The 23,016-nt window shown below is 40.3% G+C and overlaps 2 protein-coding genes and 2 non-coding genes across 5 annotated transcripts in view; 3 read left to right on the forward strand and 1 right to left on the reverse strand.

Moving 5' to 3' along the window:
• The first annotated feature begins 664 nt into the window (after positions 1-664).
• Positions 665-23,016, forward strand: part of CDC20B (cell division cycle 20B) — a 59,191-nt gene continuing 36,839 nt past the window's right edge. Inside the window, exons 1-3 of the mRNA XM_001494024.5 lie at positions 665-2,825; positions 3,550-4,302; positions 4,580-4,642. Coding sequence (XP_001494074.2) covers positions 4,240-4,302; positions 4,580-4,642 — 126 coding nt within the window. The 5' untranslated portion in view covers positions 665-2,825; positions 3,550-4,239. The remainder of the gene's footprint in view (positions 2,826-3,549; positions 4,303-4,579; positions 4,643-23,016) is intronic.
• MIR449B (microRNA mir-449b) lies at positions 6,093-6,217 on the forward strand. Its single transcript, NR_127959.1, has one exon. It is a non-coding gene; the product is annotated as a microRNA mir-449b (primary transcript).
• Positions 6,244-6,303, forward strand: MIR449A (microRNA mir-449a). Its single transcript, NR_032979.1, has one exon. It is a non-coding gene; the product is annotated as a microRNA mir-449a (primary transcript).
• On the reverse strand, positions 11,111-15,905 carry GPX8 (glutathione peroxidase 8 (putative)). Of its 2 annotated transcripts, XM_005604269.4 has the most exons (4): positions 15,791-15,905; positions 15,638-15,704; positions 14,807-15,068; positions 11,111-11,725 (listed from the first exon to the last, which is right to left on the reverse strand). In XM_005604269.4, exons 2-4 carry the CDS (start codon positions 15,665-15,667, stop codon positions 11,562-11,564), a joined length of 456 nt encoding a protein of 151 aa, XP_005604326.1. In that variant the 5' UTR covers positions 15,668-15,704; positions 15,791-15,905; the 3' UTR covers positions 11,111-11,561. The 2 variants fall into 2 exon arrangements, with proteins under 2 accessions (XP_005604326.1, XP_001496949.2); XM_001496899.7 differs by having other exon boundaries at positions 15,638-15,870.

Below are 23,016 nucleotides of genomic sequence, written 5' to 3' on the forward strand. Positions count from 1 at the left end.
TAGAGAAATACATTTTAAAGGACAGAGCCTGTATTTAGAAATCAGGCAGTAACGGAGACACATGCATATATACAAACTACTTATAATTGAAAAAATAATAAGCCATAGCCAGAGGTGATGTGCTACTTTACTGACTCCTCCTCTGAGTGAGGCTGTTACATTGCTAGAACGTTTTGCAAGCTAAGGTTTTAGAGTCCCACTGATGGTCTGAATTATGAGGGATTCCTTCTTTCCTTCCCATGCGCTATTTTGAGCTGCATACTCCACGGAGCAGATACGCTCAGAGTTTATTAGCCCAGGACACGGTGGTTTCCTTCCCTTTCTTTTCCCTTCACGGCTTTTTCATCCCACCACCGCGCGCACATCCAGAACCCTCCTCTCCATCCAGTCTTCTCCCTGCCGCCTAGGCTGGCGCTGCGTTAATCCCCGCCGGCGTGGCGCCTTCCCCCGACCCCGACCTGGCGGGGCACGTGCCCGGGGGACCGTTGCAGCAAACACCAACGGTCTCTTTCGTCCGGTACGCGCGCGCGGGGGCGGGTTGGGCGGGCGCGCCAGGGCCGGCGGGCGCGAGCGGGCGGGCGGGCGCGGGAGGCGCCGGCGGGAGCTGGGTGGGCGCGCGGGCCGGCTCGGGAGCAGCCGCGGGCCGAGGGGCGCGAGGACAGACAGTTGGAGTTGGGGATGCGGAGCTCTCCGGTTTGCGTTTCTGGAAAAGCAGTTGAATACATTGAAGTAGAAAAAGCAAGTTGCAAAACGATAAGTATAATAAGATCCCATTTAGAAAGATTCATAGCGCCAAACCGTGTGTACGCACGTGTGCATGTAAATGAGTAGAAAAAGGTCTGACAAAGCTCTGGGGGAAGGAGGAGGTTAGAAGAGCGGATGAGGGGAGCTTACTGTGTCCATTGGATATTTCGGAGATATTAAACATTATTATTATTTAGAGCGACAATGTAATTATGTAATTAAAAAAAATCTGCATTTGGGAAGCTTGGATGTCCTCCTGCCTCCCGTCGGTGGGGACCTGCTCAGACTCTGAGAGCACCGGCAAGAGCTGAGTCAAGAAAAGCTTTTTCACAAGAAACTCACCCTTTTCCCTTCCTCGCTGCGCCCCCTCGTCTCCCCCTCACCTTACTGGGAATCCTTCGAAGTGGCCTTTGCGGGGGGCTTCTTCCTCACAGCCTTTCTCATTATTACAAATCTACCTGCAAAGCCCACTCTCGGAGGAAACACTTTGAGGATAGTAAATTGCTCACAGGCACCCGAACCTTTGAATTAGACATTGTTCTCAAACCGTCTCTGGTAAAAATTAAGATAAAATGTTTACAGGATGTTTCTATTTTCTATAGTACAGTTGTACTATAGTGTTCCTATTAGTATGACCACATGATGTTCAATTCAATTTTGTTTTCATTTTGAAATAATTTAACTTAGGAAAAAGTTACAAAGAATTCTATTATATCCTTGACTCGGCTTCCCCAAATGCTAACATTTAGCATAACCATAGTACAACATAACATAGTTACAATGGTCACAACTAGGAAATTAGCAATACTACTACTCTGTTAACGAATCTACAGATATTATTCAAATTTCTACCATTATCCAAAAAAATCCTTTTTTTTTTTTCTGATCTGGGATTCAATCAAGGGTCTCACAATGCATTTAATTGTCATGTCTACTTGGTTTCTTCTGATCTGTGACAGTTTCTCAGTCTTTCTTTTTTCATAACTGGCACTTCTGAAGAGTACTCTTGGCCAATTATTTTGTGAATGTTGTTCAGTTTGAATTTGTTTCATATTTTCTTGTGATTATATTTAGATTATGCATTTTTGGCAAAAATACACAGAAGTGTGCCCTTCCCAGTGCATCATATCAGGAGGCACTTGATGTCAGTGTTTCATTGATGGTGACATTAGTCGATTACTTGGTTAAGGTGCTATATGCCAGGTTTGTCCAGTGAAAAGTTGTGATTTTTCTTTTTGTATTTAATCATAGGAGGCAAACATCTTCATCATATGTATACCGATTTTAGCATTGATGAATCTTGACTGCAAGTTAGCCCTGTGGTGTTTGCCAAATGGTGATTTTTCTGTTTCCATCATTCTGCTGTCATATTTCAATCTGAATATTTAAATGCACAATAACTTTTTAAAGGAAAATATTTGCCTAATACTTTTCTACTTTACACTAGGGGAAAAAAGGCATTTGGAGGCTGTGATATGCTGTGGAATTAATGGCTGAAATGGAATTTATGAGTGAATTACTTAACAGATAACTGAATTCTATTTTACTTTTTGGTGAGGAAGATTGGCTCAGAGCTAACATCTGGGCCAGTCTTCCTCTATTTTGTAGGTGGGACGCTGCCTCAGCATGGCTTGATGAACGATGTGTAGGTCCACCAGGGATCTGAACCCACGAACCCTGGGTTAACAAACTTAACCACTCCAGCACCAGGCCGGCCCCAAACAACTTCTGAATTTCAAATGAATAATTCACTATTCTTAGTACTTGTAAGAACTTGGATTCTAAAATCTCAATTTACATGGATTTATAAGCTCATTAATTGTATTGGTTTGTAGCCATTCTCATAAATGGGTGTGTAAAATGGTATTTAAAAGTGGAACAAAGACAGAAGTCTTTAATATTATTTCCAATGTATTGCTAATTTTAGTTGGCATTTGCAAAACTGACCCTTTAACAATACATCTGACTCTCATCCAATGATATTTCACTTTATTTAGCCTCAATGTTTGCTGAAAGGATTTACTGGCAGTTGAAATGAGTACTCGTTTGAATGCATTGCAAGGAGAGTAGAATTCTTTTGGGTGAGATCTTTTAATCTGAGGGTTATTTGACTATCAAGCATTGTGATAAATCTCATTTGAAGATTAAGTTATCCTGAGCAGCATTTCCCCTAATCTTTATCATGGTAGATGGAAAACTGGTCTAAGATTGAGTCTTAGCTTTGATGCCAGTTTTTCTTGCTTTCAATATGAAAGAAAGCAGGAGAGTGAGTTTAGGTTTTTTTTTTTTAAATCACTGATCTTTTTGCGTATCTGATATCTATGAACATTTCCCCTGGAAAATACACAAGCCCACGTGTTGCATTCGAGCAAAAGCAATCCAACATCAAGTGGGGGTGGGGGTGGGGTGGAGGAGGTAATGGGGAGGGAAAAGTGGACTGCCAGACTGTGAGAAGTTTCCCAGACAGTTTCCCCTCCTGCCATATGGCATGTGACACAGCTCGCCTCTCTTGGCAGCTTAGGTGGGCACCTAACGCTGCACAGACCATCTGGCTTCTTGTCATTTCCCTCCAAACCCCTCCCTCAACCCCCAATATCATCCTTTATCACTTAGCCCCCAGTCTGCTCAGCTGTCTTGCTGGCTCTTCACTCCTAATCAGGTCCTCCCTGGCGCTCTCACCTCCCTCACTAGCCTATTGTTTGGGAACATAGCTCAGAAGCTCAAGTGAGAGAAACTGATCACTTCCAAAGGGCTCGAGCAGAGAATTTATTGAATAAATATGTCAATGCTTCCCCTTCTCATCAGCACAGAAATCTTGCCGGGTTTTCCTGTCTGTTCGAAGATGAAGAGCTGATGAACACGTCTAAAATCAACAGCCTACACAAACGGTGATCATTACCAATGGAGAGAAGGCCGGAGAGTCACCGTAGCCCTCTGACCCCTCAAAGGCGGGATGGGGCTGGAGAAAGAGAAGTGGGAGCCGAGGAAAAGGGATCAGGATCCGTTATAACGAAGCACTTTTTGTTTCTGAAAATGGAAAGAACGCAAGCTCCCAGAACCCGCTTCTTCGCCCGCCAACCCCCTCGCCTCCTGCCTCTGTGACAGCCCTCGGCTCCCGGCCGAGCTCAGGCCCGCCACCGCCCGCGGCAAAGCTTGGCGCTCCTGCGCGCGCCTCCGCCGACAAAGAGCAGGCGGCTGCGGGGCGGGGCCGCCGGCCCGGAGGAAGACAAGGGGAATCCCTCCCGGGCTCTGACGTCACCGAAGCGCTGGCCAATGGGAAGCCGGAGAGGGGGATTCCCGCTCTGGCTGCCGCCCCGCCGGCTTTTTAAACAGTACCCTGGGGAAAGCTCTCTGGGAGCCGTGGGAGGAATGGGAGCATTGAGGTTGGGGGTGAAATAGGACGAGACTCTAGAGGTTTGACGATTAGGCATCAAGACGGGCTTAGACTGAGGGGAAAACAGGAGGCGGCCAAGGAGAGGTCAAAGTCCTCCTGAGATGGAGTGGAAACTGGAGCGCACCGCCCCGCGGCGGGTCCGGACCGAAGAAGAGATGCTGTGGGTGAGTAACGCCCTTTGGCTTCCTTGTCTCAACTCCCTAGAGGGGCTTCTTATCGAAGGCACCGTTCGTAACACCTGTTTAGGGCCAAAAGGTAGTATAAAACTCCAAACTCTGACCTTAATTTTGAGTTGTGTAATTTAGTTATATCCTGGAGCTACCTGGTTGCTTAAAAAAAGTGAATGTGATTTGACAAGCTAATGATCTGGAAACATTCCACCCCTAACATTATGGTTTTTAAAAATAGTTTCTCTTTCGTATGTTATTTATATTTTCAAAGGAAAATGTCATGCGGGTGCTCGCTAAAGACATGAAGCAGAAGAGAAGCCAAGGTTCTTCCAAGGTGAGTGTCTAGTGCTTGCTCTACTTCTTTGTGTTAATTCTGATCTTGATCAAACTAATTCTTTCGAAAGAAGATATTTGTTGGAAGTATAGGCTGGTCTTAAAATATGAAAATTTAAAAAATCAATCTCTTATTATATCACTGCAGAATCTAATTATACACCACCAAAAAAAAAAATTCTGCAAGAAACTGAAGATCCCTGACAAATAATGGTAATCATCTGCACCTGAATGGTGCTTTCTAGTTTCAACAGCAACAGATGAAGCTTGGATGTGTCAGGTAGGCAGTGCATTGCTAGCTGGCTATTTCATTTTAACAGTTGCTGGTTGCGCTCCCCTCTGTTGCATTCGAAAGCTTGCCCCCAAAAGAAATGGAAATGCTGCCATCTTGTGGACAATGAAGAGAAGTGGCCTAATCCTCGGCCCTTAGGTTAGCAATTTAAAATTTGATCCAATGTAGTAGCACTTTTTCTCCTGAACCCCAAGACCTTTAGCTTCTCTTGAAATCAGTGTAAAAATAAAATCTAAATGATTTTTTCTTTTCTTTTTTTTTTTTTAAAGATTGGCACCTGAGCTGACATCTGTTGCCAGTCTTCTTTTTTTTCTCTTCTTCTCCCCCAAATCCCCCAGTACGTAGTTGTATATTCTAGTTGTATATTCTGGTTGTGCTATGTGGGACGCCGCCTCAGCATGGCCTGATGAGTGGGGCTATGTCCATGCCCAGGATCTGAACCAGCGAAACCCTGGGCTGCCGAAGGGAAGTGCACAAACTTAATCACTCAGCCCTGGGGTGGCCCTGATTTTTTCTTGTTTTTTCCTACGTTAAACAGCCCTCGTATACTGTGAGTCTCTAATTATCACCATTACCTTGCTTCTCGCTATGCTAATTTCCTTTAATTTTTACTCATAGATTCTAGTTTCAAACTTATTATCATTTTAATACATTTTTATATCTTCTGATAAATCAAACACAGGACTGCACTTTCAGAATGCAATGACTAATGTTATTTATAGCGGGAGATAAAGAATAACGTTTAAGTCTTTAAATTCCTAAGTATTTTAATATTGATTTTTTCCCCAAGCATAGCTAGAGTTTTTTCTTATGCCCGGCTTATGTATTACCATGAGTCCTAGATATTTTACTGCCTAATACAGACAACTGGTCTTTTGGTCAGTAAATAGAAGTAATTGGAAAAGCTATAGTTAAGTATAACTTTGTTAATTCACTTGAACTGCAATATCATATTTTCATATCCAAGCTTTTAATTTGTAAAAGCTAACTGTAAGTATTCTCAAGGTTTTTCTTTTTTAAGTTTTTGAATGGGCTAAATATTAGTTTTATTTCTTATAATAGTTTTGGAGGAACAAGTTTTGTCTATAAGTTTTCTTTAATATGACTATTAAGATTAAAGTTCTGCCACTGTGTTTCATATATAAATGTAACCTCGGGCCGTGGAAAGCAGCAGTGACCTGAGTCAGGTAGGCAGTGTGTTGTTAGCTGGCTGCTTTAGGTCAATTCAGCAGCCACAACTACCCTGCCACTTGCTTCTGGATAAATTCTTCTCATTAACAAAGTGCATTCGTTACCTGTGTGTGATGGGTTGGCAGTGTATTGTTAGCTGGTTGAATATATGAATGGCATCAGCTAACAAGCAACTGCTATCTTATTGCATATACAATAAACATCAGAGTATAATTAAATCTGGAATGTGAGTGTGTGTATGTGTGTGTGTATATTTTTTGCTATGAACCAGGGCACTATTGCACTATTTACCATTACACTTGTTACTGCTGTTCAGTTACTCAATTATAATACAATAGACAGTTTTGTAATGTGAAGAAACTACTACAATTAATTATGAAAAAAATTTCCAGGTAATATTTTTGAAGTCTTGTGTAGATAGTATTAAAGTATTTATGAAATTATATATTTATTTTTTAATATAAAATTTAGAATACAATGACAATTTAGAATGGAAAGCCTAAAATACTTCCCCAAATTTTCAACTAAGTCTTTAGTTTTCTTTCTGGATGATCAGTTTCTGGGTCTGTGTGACCATATGTGGCAACCAGCTGAAGGGAGAATTGAGGTAACGTTCCAGATGAGTCAGTCAACCAAAACGTTTTCACTTGAATATCAAGAAAAATGGAGATTTTTGGGGAGTGGGGTTGAATTTGTTTGGAAGATTTGCCTCAATTCTTCGCTTCATTTTCCTTAAAATAACAGAATCATAAAATATTTGGAAGAAAGCATGAGATTTAGTTTGAGAAAGGAAGAACTGACTGTACAATATGATTTCAAATATTTTCTCCTTCCCTTGGAGGCCATGTTGAGCCGTGGAGCAGGGTCAGGTATGTGCCGGGTCCCAGACTTACAGTCCGCACTCCTGTAGACATTTGCAGCAAATTCGTGGACATGGCTTTGGTGGTCTGGTCAGTTAGTTACACCCTAAATGAGATGTGAGAAGTATATCACACTCTTTATTGTGTTGGAGTCTAAGTTATTGGTAAAATAACTTTTATTCTTACCTTATTTCTAGAACCATGGGTTAAATAGATATCTATAATTAGATTCTATGCATTTTACTACTTTAAATCTCATTCTCTTTTTATTATTGCCCAATGTCATTCCATTTTCATCATCTTTACGTTTGAGTATCTGTTCCATGTAAGTATTGTTTTCCTTTTGTTTTTTTTAAAGGTTAAATTTCAACATGTTATTTTCTATAGGAAGTCACTGACCTGTTGATAAAAATAAAACCTACTAAGTTTAGAAGGCTTGGCCTTTGTGTTTTAATTTTTTTAAACTAAAGAGCAAGACATAAAATGCCAACATTTATACTCAATAAATAGAATACATATTTAAAGCTGTTGTTCAGTTCCATAGTATTGAGATGATGAGAAAGGAGGGAAAGAATGGAATTCAATAAAGATAAATTAAGGAGATCAACAGGTAAGGAGGAGAATGAATATACACATTCAAAGAGAAAATGTTTCCATAGGAGTGAGAGGGAAGGCGAGGGATCCACTCCTGGGACCTCAAAGGAAAAGAAGAGGGAAAGGGGGTTGAAAAAAGAGGAGGAGAGAGGCTCTGCTGGCTGGGAAGCATTTTCTCTCCCCGGTGTTTTCTCTTGGGGCAGCTGCTATGCTGTTCAGGGTGCTGGGGAGTAACTGCTGCCCATCACTACCCTCTGGAGGGCTTCCTCCTTCCTGGCTGCTTCACTCTGCAAGGCATGGCTTAGCACTGCAGTGGGAGAAGGGAAAAGCAAGAGTGGGAAGGCGTGTGATGTGTTAGTTTCTAGGTGTACCAGTTATTAGAATTGCATTATCCCATGGGAGGATGAAATCAAGCTGAAGGATCAATACAGACACAGCGTCTCCGTGTTAGCTCCACCCAAACGTGTCTTTTTTCTTTCAAAGGAACACCGTGAATGAATGTGCAGGGACTGCTCGACACTTTTTAGCTCGTGTAAGGCAGTTTTTTGAAACACATTTAAAGAAAATACAGTTTTTTTCTTCTCAGGCTTTCTTTTTCTTTTTTTTTTTTTTTTACTGGAGTGTTTTCCTACTTGAGATTACCTGCAGACAATCCAGTTAGGCCATTCGGTTTTAGCGTGATTACGCAGTATACTGTTAGCAGCTTTTCATAATTCAGTAATTGCATATACTTTCATGTTTTTATATAACCTGTCAAAATAGTATATTTATAATAAAGAGTATATATGATATATTTTTGCTCTAGGTTTTTCTCTTTGGAAATCCTTATGATACTCTGATCAAGTCTGATTTTTAAGAATTTTGGTGTGCTGGAGCCAGCTCGTACTGATTTGTGAGGACCGATGGTTAGATTTTCAGAAATTTTGCAAGCCAGTTATGAAACCATTGGTAGGTTGAAATTGACCATGTGGGAGCATTTACACCATGGCAATTGGCAAATACTGCAAATCGGGACTCCTTCCCCAGAGAGTTGGTTGTTAAATATTTACCAGCCACCACTGTATATGTGCTATATATACTCTAACTCTTAAGAATTATATATATGCACATATACAGATACTATGGATACACTATAGTTATTAAGCATTTTCAAGAATGAAGTTTAACTTTCAGGGTATATTTCAGGCAAATTCGTATTTATTTCACTCTCCAATGCTATTGCTACATCTGCCGTGAGATGATCAGGAGTTAGTATGAAGTACTCCTCTTCATCCCCCAAATAAAGCAAAGCACCAATTAATGCATTTTGACCAGATTTAATAATGACCACAATTAAATGCGTTTTATTTTGTCCCCTTCCTTTGTCATGAGGACAATAGCTGAATACCCTTTTATGTGATGCCTGCTATTTTTTGTTATACTCCTGAGTTCAGGCGGCCCATAGTAGTCTATGTCTCAGAGTTTTTGATGCTTAGATAGGGAAGGTATTACACTCAATTCGAGAAGGATGCAATTTTTCCTCAGTGTATATTTGCCTGGGAATATTCACACGAGACATTTGAGTTATGGGTGGCAGCACGTCAGCAAATGGCTCCACTCCCTCTTCCAGCACACACAGCCTAGTCATTACAGAACACTGAGTGGACACCTACATGGCACACTTTCCAATCCCCACCTGCCTTCCCTGTACCCAAAGGGTCGAGGGGAGAGAATCAAGCACTGACGATAGTAGAGATTGCAGGTTGCATAAGGCAACCAGTGTTGGAGATCTGTAAGTGAAAACCCCACTTTATGTGGCTTTGGAGAGAACTGGTGACTTGGGGCAGGACGGACAGCTGAATTTCAGTCACCGGGATGGGCCTGGTCGCTCCCCAGCGCAGCCTCATTACCCTCTGTCAGCAGTGGGGAGTCTATGTAACCTGTGTAGGGCTGGCATATCCGCTGCTGCTCACACCCCTAATGTGACCAGATAAAACACCGCAGCAGTCCTGCAGTACTGTTCAGAACTTGTGGGAGTCATAAGTGGGGGTATATGGCAAGAGTGCTCTGGAAGCAACACTTGGAGGGGTTGCCCCAACAAAATTTTCTTTAGAACCTTAGAATTCAAATTGCTAAGAGGCCTTTGGGGCAAAATTGCAAAGGACACAGACTTGTTAGGTGGCTCATATTGCTTTGACAACAGTCCAGGTTGCTACTGGTTCCTTTCCTGATCCCTTGAAACACCTTGGTAAGTTGGAAGGGGATTCTGTTCAGTTTGACCCCTTCTACCCCCAATTTACAGGAGAGGAAACTGAAAGGTAGTCACATGACTTGCCCAAAGTCATGCTGCTCGTGAGCGCTGGAAGCAGCTTTGCTGACACACCAATCTGGCATTCTCGAGGCTGTCCCTGTAAATCCTCTTGGCCTCTGATGGAAACTACACCTCCAGCCCCACCAAATATCTTACTACAGACATTCGGAATGGGGTGGTTGGACATATACTGTGAAGCAGAAAGTATTCCAGGAAATATTTTTGGTTTCTCTAAGAACTTTAGTCTAAACACTTATGCAGAATTATATACTGAGGCTGCATTACTGATTGCACCATACAAACAGAATCTTCACTTTCATTAATCAGATCAGAATTTGGGAGCCAACTCAGCTATTTGGATTGGGTCTTCCTTCTTAGGTAAATTTTACATGACTGTATTTTAACCTTTTTTTTGCCCCAGTCTTCCTATTTAATTCTTTTATGAAATGAACATACATTTTATGGGGCAATAATTAACCTTCACCAACTTGGCAATTTGCTTTGTTAGCCAATAATTACAAGTCTGACAACATGGAAAGATCTTCTCTTTGGGAGAAAAAGTGTGTTGTGACTCCATCACAAGGTTCAGAGGTTGCTGAGGTTTAGGACGTGTCATTGCAGTCACTCCCTTTTTTACCCTGAGTTTTGGCTCTTGGAGTTGATTCTTATTGTTTCAGCCATGAGAACGCTGTAGCCCTGGATTCTTTCCAAATGACTAATCTAGTCTGAATATATTAGCAACCAAAATTAACCTGTAAGGAACCAAGCTAAACGATCATATACTCATGGCATCTTTCTTACAGTGGGATTTTCACTCAGAAATAAAGACTGACTCAACTGTTAATATTCTATTAATGGAATTTGAGTTGCTTCTGGAAAATAATAGAGAAATACTGAAAATGATGAAGGATTTTTCAAAGGTTATGATAATGTCATTTATAAATGACTATTTGGCCAGATGTAGTAAAACATACTATAAACTTGTACTTAAAAAACAAACAAAAGCAAGCCCCAGTGACCTAGCTTAAGTTCAGCGTACTCTGCTTCAGCGGCCTGGGTTTGGTTCCCAGGTGCGGACCTATACCACTCTGTTAGCGGCCATCTGTGCTGGTTGGCCCACATACTAAAAAATAGAGGAAGATTGGCATGGATGTTAGCTCAGGGCGAATCTTCCTCAGCTAAAAACAAATGAAATCCTGTACGTGAAACAAGCAAAAATATATAAGGATTTGAGTCTATATATGTATTTTACGTTTTCAATGTTTATTTTGTGTTTTATTACATAAAAATAGCCATTTACAGTCAGTTACTCCAGAAATTTCAGTCACACAGTGTCCTGAATTCAAAACAGTGGTCTAGTGTGCTGGCATTTCCAACAAGTACCATCCTAGAAAATGTCAAGTTGAACAATAGGTTATGGAAGCACATTGGCAACTGTGTGTTCTGAATCATTTGGTGTGTTCAGATGAAGTATTTAGTATATTTCATTTTGATTCTTTGGCTACTCTTTATTTTTGCTGTGGGTAACATCTCTATCATGAGGACGTTCATTACCATTCACTAGCAAGGTAACATTAAAAAAATCCTCCTTCACTGCCACATTTAATTGTCAGAGTATTTAAAATGAGACCAAACCCTCCGTGGAGGCATTTGCGTATTCTGACTATTGCACTAGAGTGGTTCAATGCCATTTTCATAGATCCTCTTTCTTTTTTAAGATCATTTGTCTAATCAGAGCTGCTATCTCAGGCCTGATGACGTCAATGGGCTCCTCTGGCCTCCAGAACTTCACAACTTGACCCTCAGGGTTGACCAGATACTTCCAAAAATTCCACCTTGGTTCCTTCTTTGAAGAATCTAAAAGATCAGAATATGTTTTCGTGAGAATAATTTTATTCTTGTCAAGATTGTCATTTCTATTACTATCTACATAAGTGATAACTTTAGAATTAAGTTCTAGGATTGTCATGTGAAAAACAAAACAAAACAAAAAGCAAAACAACCAAACAAGGCAAAACTCAAGGTTTGAGTAACCAGCTGTCTATATATACGGCGACTTCACTGATGATTCTGCTGATGTAGAATCATGAAATAAAGTGGGTTATTTTAGATTTGTTGATCTAAACAACAAAAAGTTTACCTTGTCACTAGCTCAACACTTTCAGTTTCTTAACATTATTGAAGATAAAATGATGTTCTAAAGGTCACTGATAATGGAAATGTATGGATTACTTTTCATATCTATGTTTTTAATTTGCATATTACATAACTGGAAGCAGTAAAGAGTTCTAAATAATCATTGGAGAAATTATGACATCCTTTTCATTTTAATTTATGTAAGAAATATGGATTTTTTTCCACGTATATCATCCAGGATTTATCTGTATTATTATTGGCTAACATTAGAAAAAAATATAAATAACTGTAACTAAAATTTACTAAGTGCCTACTACGTGTCTAATCATGTATCCTGAGTGCTTCAAATGGATCCTCTCATTTAATCGTCACAGCAACCCTGTGAGGTGGGTATTTTATTATCCCCGCTGTGCAGATGAGAACAGTGGAGGCCCAGACTCACGGTCACGTGGCGAGCGCGGTGGAGCCTGACTGGTATCTAGACCTTCCTACCCCACAGCTTGTGCTCTTCATCTCTGGGGCTATATTTTCTCCACAGGGGACATGGCAAAGCATGCAGATTTTAGGAGGAAGATGACAAATTCATTTTTGTGCACAAGGGAATTCAGGTGTATGTGGGACAGCAATCAGAGGAAGCAGCTGGGTCTCTGGCTCTGGATCTTAGGAGAGAGAGCTCCCTCAGGGAAAGGGGACAGAATAAGAGCCCAAGTGGATTGTTGGCAGAATCCGGAGGATCAGTAGGGTTAAGGGTGGATGGAAAAGAGGGACCTGCAAAACAGAAAGGGAAGAGCCAGAGTGGAAGTCAGTGGTACCACAACCTGCCAGGTTTGGGAGGGTCACAGAGTGAGAGGCCAGATACAGTGATCGAAGAAAGAAACAGAGGCAGGGATGTGGAGAAGACACGTGTGAACTATTCTTTCAAAACAGTGATGAAGCAGGTAGAAGGAACACTGCAGAGAGTTTTTGAAGGTGGGGAATACTTGCTTTATGCTGGGAAAAGAACCAGTGAGGAGGCATAGGTTAAAAATAATAAAAAGTAGCCTAATATTTACCTATCCGTGCTTTACCTTGCATACTGTGTCAAGCATTTAAATTGGTTATTTCATTATTAGTATTCCTGATCAAACGTCAGTGACTCAGTATGAGCATCATATTATTACCTTAAAGCCTTCTTAAAATCATTTTAAAAAATAACCCTTTTCTATAATGGAAAATGTTTCTAAAGACAATGCCCATCGGGGCAGGGTTCTCTCTAACTGATGTAACATCTTGTGAATTAGAAAAAGAAACCCTTCCAGGTGGAGTCCCTCAGCATATGCCTTGCTGCTGGGCTGGGTTTCAGCCTCCACTTGCCTCCTTACCCAGGTGCCCTGTTTAGTGATCAACGTGCACACTTGTACGGAGCGGTCCTGTTTGTGACCACATGATCAATTACCGTCCATTTTGGCCACTTTAAAAGATCTAATTTTCATTTGGCCATCATTTCATAGCCTTTGTCTCTGAAGCTTCCTCTGACTTCAGTGAAACCTTAAATCACTGTGACCTGTTGATTACACACCATCAGCAGAGTTTCAGAAGCTTTTTTAGCAATAAAGGGGAAGAACCTAGGAGCTATTGTGCCCAAGTATCTGGCTGCTATAACTGAGGGATGATCACAAGGGCACGTGCTCTGGCTTTTCTTTCCTCAGTGTGCCCTGGAAGTAAAAGGGATGAAGACCTCGCTCTAGTGGCCATTCATGGTGTTAGTAACTGTATTGAGTCTCCCTAGAAACTAAATATAACGTTTTTGGAAGATTCTGATTTCACACTTAAATGAAATATGTAGAACATCATTAGCTGGTCTGTTGGAAGCTTGATTGCCTGACTGAGGTCAGAGTTTTATCAAGACTGAAATGGTCTACAGTGAAAATGGGACTTAGGGTATTATCATCTGCATGAGTTAGATGAGAGGACATTAGCTCAATGTCCTTTACAATAGCATCTGGCACAGTGGATAAGTACTTTATTTTTCTTATTAATGTACTTAATCCTCCAAACAATCTTGGGAGGTAGATACCATAGATAATCTCCAAATGAGGAAACAGGCACAGAGAAGTTAAGGTATGTGCCTGAAGCCACACAGGAAAAGCAACAGAGCAGGGGTTTGAACCCAGATAGACTGGGGCCAAAACTTATCTCTTACTCACTATACCACACTACCTTTATGCTAACTGACCCTGGAAAATCTTTATATGGATTTCTGTAGCTAGTCTAATTGCAGAGATAGCTTAACACTAACCTCCTCCAAAAAATCAAGATATATTCTGTTTTGAATTTTAGCAAAAACCTGATAAACTGAGATATTATTCATCCCTGAGGATAATATCTCCGATAAGTAAGACAACATAAAGTTAACCACAAAGATATGTTTAATAATGTTCAGCAACATTCATGAGGGATGTGCAGCTTTAATACTGGGGAGGGGCATTTCCCTAAGTGCTAGTTACATGAGAGGAGAACTGAGATATTTTGTGACAATAGCTATGCTGACAATTCAAGTAAATTGTTCAGGAAAATGATCACAAGGAATACAATACATTGGAGTAAATTTATGTTTCCATCCGAGAAATTAAAACATTGATTTCAGGGAGGCATAACTTCTAGAAAGTTACGAAGGATGAGATTCTGGCACTTTGATAGTTTTAGAAAACTTTCCCACTAAAACATTTCAAATGAAATAGGTAAGTGTGGTCCTCGTATATTTGTTTTAAAAATGAAAAGCCATTAAAAACATTATATTGGTGAGGCAAGGTAGATATTTACCAACGAGAAATCTAAATGCAGGGTCTGCTTCAGATCCTAGAATCTTAATCTTGTGGAAGATGGGGAACGTTGCTCCATAGTTATTTCTTGCAAAAGATACTACTTCGTTGCTTGGGCGGGGCTCCGATTCTCCAAACTGATTGCATGGAAAAGCCAGGACGCTGAAGTGGAATGGTCCAAACTCTTTGTGCAGTTCCTGCAGTCCTAAGTAATTTCTGTCTGTGAGTTGGCAGTCACTAGCCACGTTTACAACTAGTGCAACCTCCCGGAAAAAGAAAAAAAGTGCAACCGGAAAGTGAAGCAAATAGAAGATTAAAAAAAAATTCCGCAAGTAGTTAAAACCCTAAACTATTTTGGGGGAATACAATCTTTGATAGATGGTTATTTCACATTTTTAGACATACTCAACTTACTGAAAATCATGACCCGGATGCATGAGTTAAGACGGAAAGATCACTACTCTTAAAAAAGCATCTGGTACTCGCAACAGTTTATTTTGAAATAAAAGTTAATTATATGATCATCGATAGAGTTTATTTTAATGTTGTTAGATTAATTAATACTTTTATTAATAAATGTCTCTGTATTCATATTACTATAAGAATTTCCTAAACAACTTAAAGTATTAGTTCAGCACATAAAGCATTTTAAAACAGTTAAGACAATCAGAGTTGATCAATTAGAAGTATATAAACTATGAGAACTCTGAAACACCAATAATATTAAAGACTATAACTTAAGACAATTTAACAGTGAAAACCAGGTTCTATTAAGAGAATAAACAGAGAACGTGGACAAACAATAGACATAAAACCAGAAGATGCAACTTACTTTGCCTTTAAACTTTTCCAGAGAAACCATTCTTCCTCTTGCATCTTTCACTTCAAAGGCATAAAAGCTGTTGATTTTAGGTTTTAGAAATTTTAGTTGTAGAAGAAATAGCATTACTGTGCACAGAACCATAGACAGCAAAACTGCAAATACCTTTGCTTTGGGCCCTGAGCATCTTAACGGGTAAGCTGTGAGAGGCTCCATTTTGGATGATTCTAGAGGGAAGTCTCAGCAGGCTGGAATTCAAGGAGGAGCTGAAACTTGAAACCGGCTCAGTTTAACGGAAAAGCAGGAAGGACAGACTAGCTCCTTTCACTGCTAAGGAATAGAAAGACCCTTCTCAGCTGGCGAATGGAGTGAAACTCTTGAATGAAGTCAAGAGGTCTAAAGAATTTCAATATATTTATGCTGTCAATTACGTTTTTTGCTAGAAAAATTAGGACATTTTTGGTAGCTCTTTAACATCTTCCCAACAAAGAAAATATTTCACCAGAAGGTGGTGCCCTTGTGGCTTGAAAGATGTGAAGGGCTCCCAGCAATTGGTGCCATGCAGAGGATTTAGGTACATAATACCCAGGAATAGTTCAGAGTGTAGATTAAATTGATCTTTAATAGGATGTATGACCCGAAGGAATTTAATATTATATGTATGGATTAAATCTGCCATATGAGTTCCAGGAATTTAGAGTGGAAAGGCCAGTGAAGTATCTGAAAAGGCTACTTACTCTAACTTCATCTAGCTAAGGCAATGCTGGGTGAACATAGTGAAAATAAATACATTAACAACAATGATGACTTTACAAAACCCTCCTTGATCATAAAGCAAACCGTAGTCCAGTGTTTTTCAAATTTTTGATTGTGATCCACAGTAAGAAATGCACTTTACACTGTAACTCAGTACACACAGACATGGACACATGTAACTGAGAAATTTCATTAAACAATGAAACTTTCCCTTTGAACTGCAGTGTACCCTGGTCTGTTGCATTTACAAAACAGCTTGGTTCTGACCCATGAAAATGATTTCATGATTCACAAATGAGCTGTGGATGGAAAAATACTGAACTCTATAATAAAGTAGGAATTTAACAATTAAATATGATAATTCTATCAAAAAAAGCAAAAACAGACATAAAAAAACCCAAACCCACCTCTACTTGAGTGCATCATCTCATTGCTTCATTTTTAATCTTTATTTTTCCTGTGGCTGTTGCCTTCCTTAAGAGCCTAACTTTCCTGTTGAAAATTTTAGGGGTAGGTGTGGAGAGGAAATTGAGGGTTGCATATCCTGAAACGTGTGGTTCCTTTAGTGACCCTAGAAAATGCCTTAAGATACACAGCAAGTTTTGAATTAAGGTGCTTTGTTCCACTTGGACCTTACTGTTGGTGTCACGGTGTGTTTCCAGACAGTTCTGGGAAAGTGCATGGAATGACCCGGGAAGCTTGTGGGAGTGCCCTTCCCATCACTATTAGATCTTTGGAGCTTTGGAGGATGTTTTAAGGAGGCTGCCTGCTCTGCTTCTGGTCCCCGCTGTTGTGGTTTGTGTGTTTGCGGGTAGTTGAGCACAGCTCACAGCTTAGGTGTGTAAAACCTATCAGAGACAGATAAACCACTTTACTCCCACTCTCATGGCCTGATCAGAATGGACACAATAGAAAAGTATTCTCTTGTAAACATAATTTCTAGTAAAGAACAAAAATGTGCACAAAAAGTGTTCTATCACTTCCTGTGATCGTTTTACTTTGGTGTTCTCTGGCCAACTTATTGAAAAAGTCAAAGTCCTTGTGTTTCTATTACACCCTGACACTACTATGTAACTTCAGTTCTCTGGCCTTGCTGCTCTAAGTGGGGTCCTTGGGCCAGGAGCGCTGCCATCAACTGGGTGCTTGTTAGAGATGCGGTGTCTCAGGCCCCACTCCAGACTTCCTGAATCAGAATCTGCATTTTTACAAGATCCCCTCGTGACTCAAGTGCACACTTATGTCTGAGAAACCTTAGACCTCAATCTTTTTGTGGTTTTCAGAGCAAGAAGTTCTTTGGTTTCCCTTTGTCTTCCACAGTATCTATGTTTCATGTCTCTGTGTCTACACTAGATATTTTAACTACCTCCTCAGGCTATTCAAGCAAAGGGCTTTAAAAGTTCATTCATAGAACACCTGCTGTAATTTGAACCATGTAAACCTACCCCAGCATAACTATTTTGAGGGAGGGGACAAGTCTGGGAGGGATGTTGACTGACCATCCCCCAGGCAGGGCCTTAAAGGGTGATATTATTTTGATAAAATCATTATGATAGTTTTTAGTCTGTTGTTTTATAAATACAGAAACTCCCGTCAAGTGATCCAGAGCTGAGTGGACTTGAGAAGGCCAAAATTATATAACTTTGCAAGACATCTATGTAAGCCAGCATGCCAGCTTTTACAACCAGAAATGGAACTGTTGTGCAGGCTGATGTTCCACATTAGTTTGATCAGAAAATTCAGTCTATATGAAAAAGTACTTTGAAAGCTTAAGTAAGTCTCTTTCCTAGGATGAGATCAGAACCTGTTTGTTAATTTTATGATTCTTAAGGCTTAAGGGCATGATATATAAATGTATATATTTATGATATATAAATATCCATACTGGCCCATTAACCAAACATTCAAGACAACAGTTTGGGGAACTCCTGCCCTGCACAGTGGTGAACACAGATAGATTTTGGCCCTTAGAAATCTCTTCTTTCTTCATTGGCAGAGTCTTTCTCTGTATATATTTTGATATCGTCATCTCTCAGTTTTCTGGGCGTCTGTCATCATTGCTCCGTGTTCTGTCTATCCTAAAACCATTCTCAGATTATAAATATGTTACGGTTGCAGATTTGTCTGCATAGGGGATGGTATGCTAGAAAAACCACTGGAACTCCTTCAGAAGACCGAGGAAGTCTTTTTAAAAGAGGGGAAAAGATTGATGAGGTTGAAGGTCAAGGTTAAGGGAAACTGCTGGGTCAAGATGGGATAAAGCAGTTGACTCAGTTAATCAACTCGGGCACTCACTTTAGTAGAGGATACTAAAGTGTAAGTGGTGGAGCCAACCTCATACAAATTTGAGATCAATTTTGGAGATGAGACATGCATGAAACAATTAGGGAACAATTATGAGATAGCAAATAACCAAGTGCTAAGTAAATAACTTGTGTTTGTATAACATATATATAAATATATGTTAAATGTAAATATAATAAATGATTTGTTTGTAGAGTGCTTTATACTACACATGATTTATTTACATATTAAATAAATATACATATATATTAAAGAGGATCATGTGTAGTATGTATAAAGCTCTTTTCAGACATAATGCAATAATTCTTTGAAATAGAAAGTTAATAACTTGCCCAAGATCATGGAACTGTTAAGTGGAATAACCAAGACTAGAGTTTAGGACTTTCAACTTCATAAGCAAAATTATTTCAACTATATTAAACCATTTCTCTGAATAAATAAAATATGTTTACTTAGAAGAAAACGTGGTAGGTGAGATTGCTGTAATACTCTGATGAAGGAGTTTTATTTATCAGGAGACATTTAGTTCTGTAAGAAATCTCTGTAAGAGTCTAAAGAGGAGAGGAGTGGAGAACAACAGCAACAAAGCTTGTCTGTGTGTACTGAAGTTATCTGGGAGGGGTCACAGGAAGTCTGCGGAGCAACGAGTCAGGCTCAGAGATGACTTAAGGAAGACAGCGTTGGTCATGCCCTACAAGGGAAGGGATAGATGCTAAAGACACTCTGGAGCCCCCAGTGGCAAGTGCTGGCAATGGAGAATAAAGAATATCTGATCTTGATGGTTTTGACTTGGGTTGTATTGCCCACTAGGATGAGAAGGCATCGGAGGTTCAAAAATGAGAAGATGAACATTTCGGTCTAAATAATTAATTTGAAATAGTATTGAGACCCTGGCTTTGCAATGTCTTATGGACAGAATGCTGCTGCTTTAGGCAGGGGGTGGTGGGATAGGTGGGAGGGACAGATATTTGGAGGCTAAAGAAGGGGGCTTGAGGGATAATATGCCTGAGTGCTGATGGGCCATCTTTGTTACTTTCGTCCCTGCCGTGAGGTTCTAGAAAGACCCTGGCATCACCAGCATGTCTTTCCTCGGAATGTCCAGGTTTTTCCCACCCCCTGAATATTTGTGTGTCAGACTATTTATCACTCGATATATATTTGTTTCTATTTTCCCAGTTGTTTCATTTTGTTACTTCCTGACCTTATTTTTAACCTCTCTAGGTTCCTTTCTATTTATTTTTTGGCCCCGCTGCTCTGAATTCCTCCCGATTTAGTGTCAATATGATGTGAACTCTAAAGGTAAACAAAACAAGCTGATGTGCTTGGAGTATCAAGTCGTTCATCCTTTTTCCCTTCTTTGTCTTATTTTTCTTATCTTCCTCTTCCTCTCTATTAATAAATACTTGAGTCATTTAAAGCTATGCGACAGGCATTTCCTCAGCAGGAGAGAGGTCCTGGGATGAAAATTTAAAAACACCGAAGATGAAATAGCACAATCTACGGTGTTTCCTAAGCTGCGGTCATTTGTGTAGCACCTCTGTGATTTCTGCCATATCTGCATAGCATTTGTCAGTTACTTAACATTTTTTGTTCAGATGGACTCATTTATTTCACTCTAATTTTTCTGAGGGAAAACTTTATATCAACATCGAAAACTTTAAAACATTTAAAAATGCACCTTAAAATACATACTATTAAAAAATGTTCATCTGTACTGCTATGACCCGTATGTCCCCAGTGGAGGGACTGACTGAGAACTGTGCTTTATATTCAAAATGTTATTGAAAATTGTGCTCGAACTCTTTGAAAGTTCTTTGTGTTGAATAAAAATTCACCTCCCCCCATTCACTGGCCCTAGTTTTGTTACAGGGAGCAATACAAGGTAAGTTTTTCTTTTTTGCAAAAACTGCCTTCAATATTTGAAGATGGTTCCTTTTGGGGCTTCTTTCTTCCAGACTAAAAGCCGCAGGAGCCCACACTCCATTCGCGTGTTGCTCCGTTACTGTATTTTCCCTGACCTCCTGTCACTGTGGTTCTTTCCCTCTAAATAAACTCAGGTTTTGAATCCTGGCTTGTCCATCTCCTTCTTACAGAATTGTTCTGAAACTGGACATGGTTCTCCAGATCAGTTCTGACCAGTGCAGAGACAATCAGGTTTTGCCTGTACTTGTTCTGGACACTTTTTTCCCCCCTTAATGAGACCTAAAATTGTACTGCTCAAAAAAGAGTAATTGCATGATACTGTAAACTCATATTCTGGGTGGCTGCCTGATACTGCCAGTCCTTTGCACTTTGTATCAACTCTCCCCCATGTTATGTCTCTGCAGGGAAAAAATATCTCAATGGGGAGATTTTTCATGTATCCTTATTGAATTTAATTTTGCCAATTTTGGTCCTTGTCCCATATTTTTTATTCTGAACCCTACTTCTGTCCTTTAATATTTTAACTACCTTCCTCAACTTAGGATAAACAATTTTGATTAATAAATCTCCATTCAAGCCACTGAGATCAAGTTGGACAGCGTAACACCAGGGACAAAAGCCTTGGGGTACAATGCAGGGGGATTCACATAGGATAGATCCCTGAGACTTGTGCCATCCGGGGCACTGGCAGCAAGCTACTTATTTCTGGTTACTTGTTTCTCCTATTGGAAAACATTTGTCTATTTTGGGGGACACTTTTCTCATTTGTCATGTTTTTCGTAGATCACTAACTAACATCCTTTCTGGAAGTGTTGTCAGTTCTCTGAGGTTTCATTTATCTGGTCCCAGAGACTTCAGCTTATTTAAAGTGCCCAGATGAATACTTACTGCTTAACTTATCTCACTCTCCAGTTTCTGTAGAAATGTTTATTATACCCCGCCTAACTTGAAAATCATTCTTCTTAATGGAGAAGAAAGAAAGGAAATAGCTTAGTTCTTTGCCTCTGGATTCTTTCTTAAGTCCCTTGTACCTCTTTAGCATTAATTGCCTCTAGGGGAAGAGATTCATTCATTTATTCATGATGGATTCTCCTAGATGCCAATGAATGTCCTCTGCTCTGAGGAAAGTAAGATAAAAGACAACGTCCTTGGTCTTAAGGAATTTGTAATATAGTAGGAGAGAAATAAAAATAATCAGAAAAGTGGAAAATGAGCTATCTTAGTCCATTCGGGCTGCCATAACAAAACACCACGGACTGGGCAGCTTATAACAAACAGAAATTTATTTCTCACCGTTCTGGAGGATGGCAGTCTGAGATCAGGGTGCCAGCATGGTCGGATGAGGGCCCTCTTCCGGGTTGCAGACTTCTCGTATCCTTGTGGTGAGAGGGCTGGGGAGCTCTGTGGGATCTCTTTTATTAGAGCACTAGTCCCATTCATGAGGACTCCACCTTCATATCCTAATCACCTCCCAAAGTCTCCACCTACTAATATCATCCCCTTTGGGTCTTAGGATTTCAACATGAATTCTGGGAGGACAAAAATATTCAGACCATAGCGTGAGCAGAGGTGCTAAAAGCAGAGGGACTGGATCGATTTGTGAGTTCAAACCTTGGCAGGGTTTCTCTGGTTGGTTGTGGGGTTGTGCACTGCATGCTCCAGGGGGTGCCACTCATAAAGACAACGATGTGTACAACTGCATGCAGTGGCTCTGTATCCTTGCTCCAGTTATTCTTGCTCAAGCCTATTAACCTTCATTTTCCAACTCTGTAGAATGGGGGAAATAATAGTACCTACCTCGTGAGGAAGTTTAAATAAATAATCCGTCCAATGCATTTATCCCAATGCTTAGCACATATTGAGCACTTGATAAATGTTGTTGTTACCAATAAAATGGGATAGTGCTCTATTGGAAGCACACACCGTGAGCTATGGAAGCACACAGAGGGCTATTATTTTCCAACGACTGATGTAACAAATTACCACAAACTTGGTGGTTTAAAACAACACACATTTATTCTCTTACAGTTACGGACGCCAAAGGTCCGAAATCAGTCTCACTGGACAAAGCCAAGGAGTCAGCAGGGCCTTGCTTCCTGCACAGGCTGCAGGGGAGAATCCAGTCCTTGTCTCTTCTAGTTTCTGGTGACAGCCAGCATTTCTTGGCTTGTGCATCACCCCAGTTTCTGCCTCTGTGGTCACGTTACCTTCTCCTCTTCTGTGTAGTCAGATCTCCCTCTGCCTCCCTCTAGAAAGACATGTGATTGCATTTACAGGCTGCTCAGATAATCCAGGATAATCTCCCCATCTCCAGGTCCTTAATTTAATCACATCTGCAAAGCCCCTTTGCCATATAAAGTAGCATTCACAGGTCCCAGGGATTAGGATCTGGATTTATTTTAGGGGACCAT

Source organism: Equus caballus, chromosome 21 (genome assembly GCF_041296265.1).
Source record: "Equus caballus isolate H_3958 breed thoroughbred chromosome 21, TB-T2T, whole genome shotgun sequence".
NCBI lineage: Eukaryota > Metazoa > Chordata > Mammalia > Perissodactyla > Equidae > Equus > Equus caballus.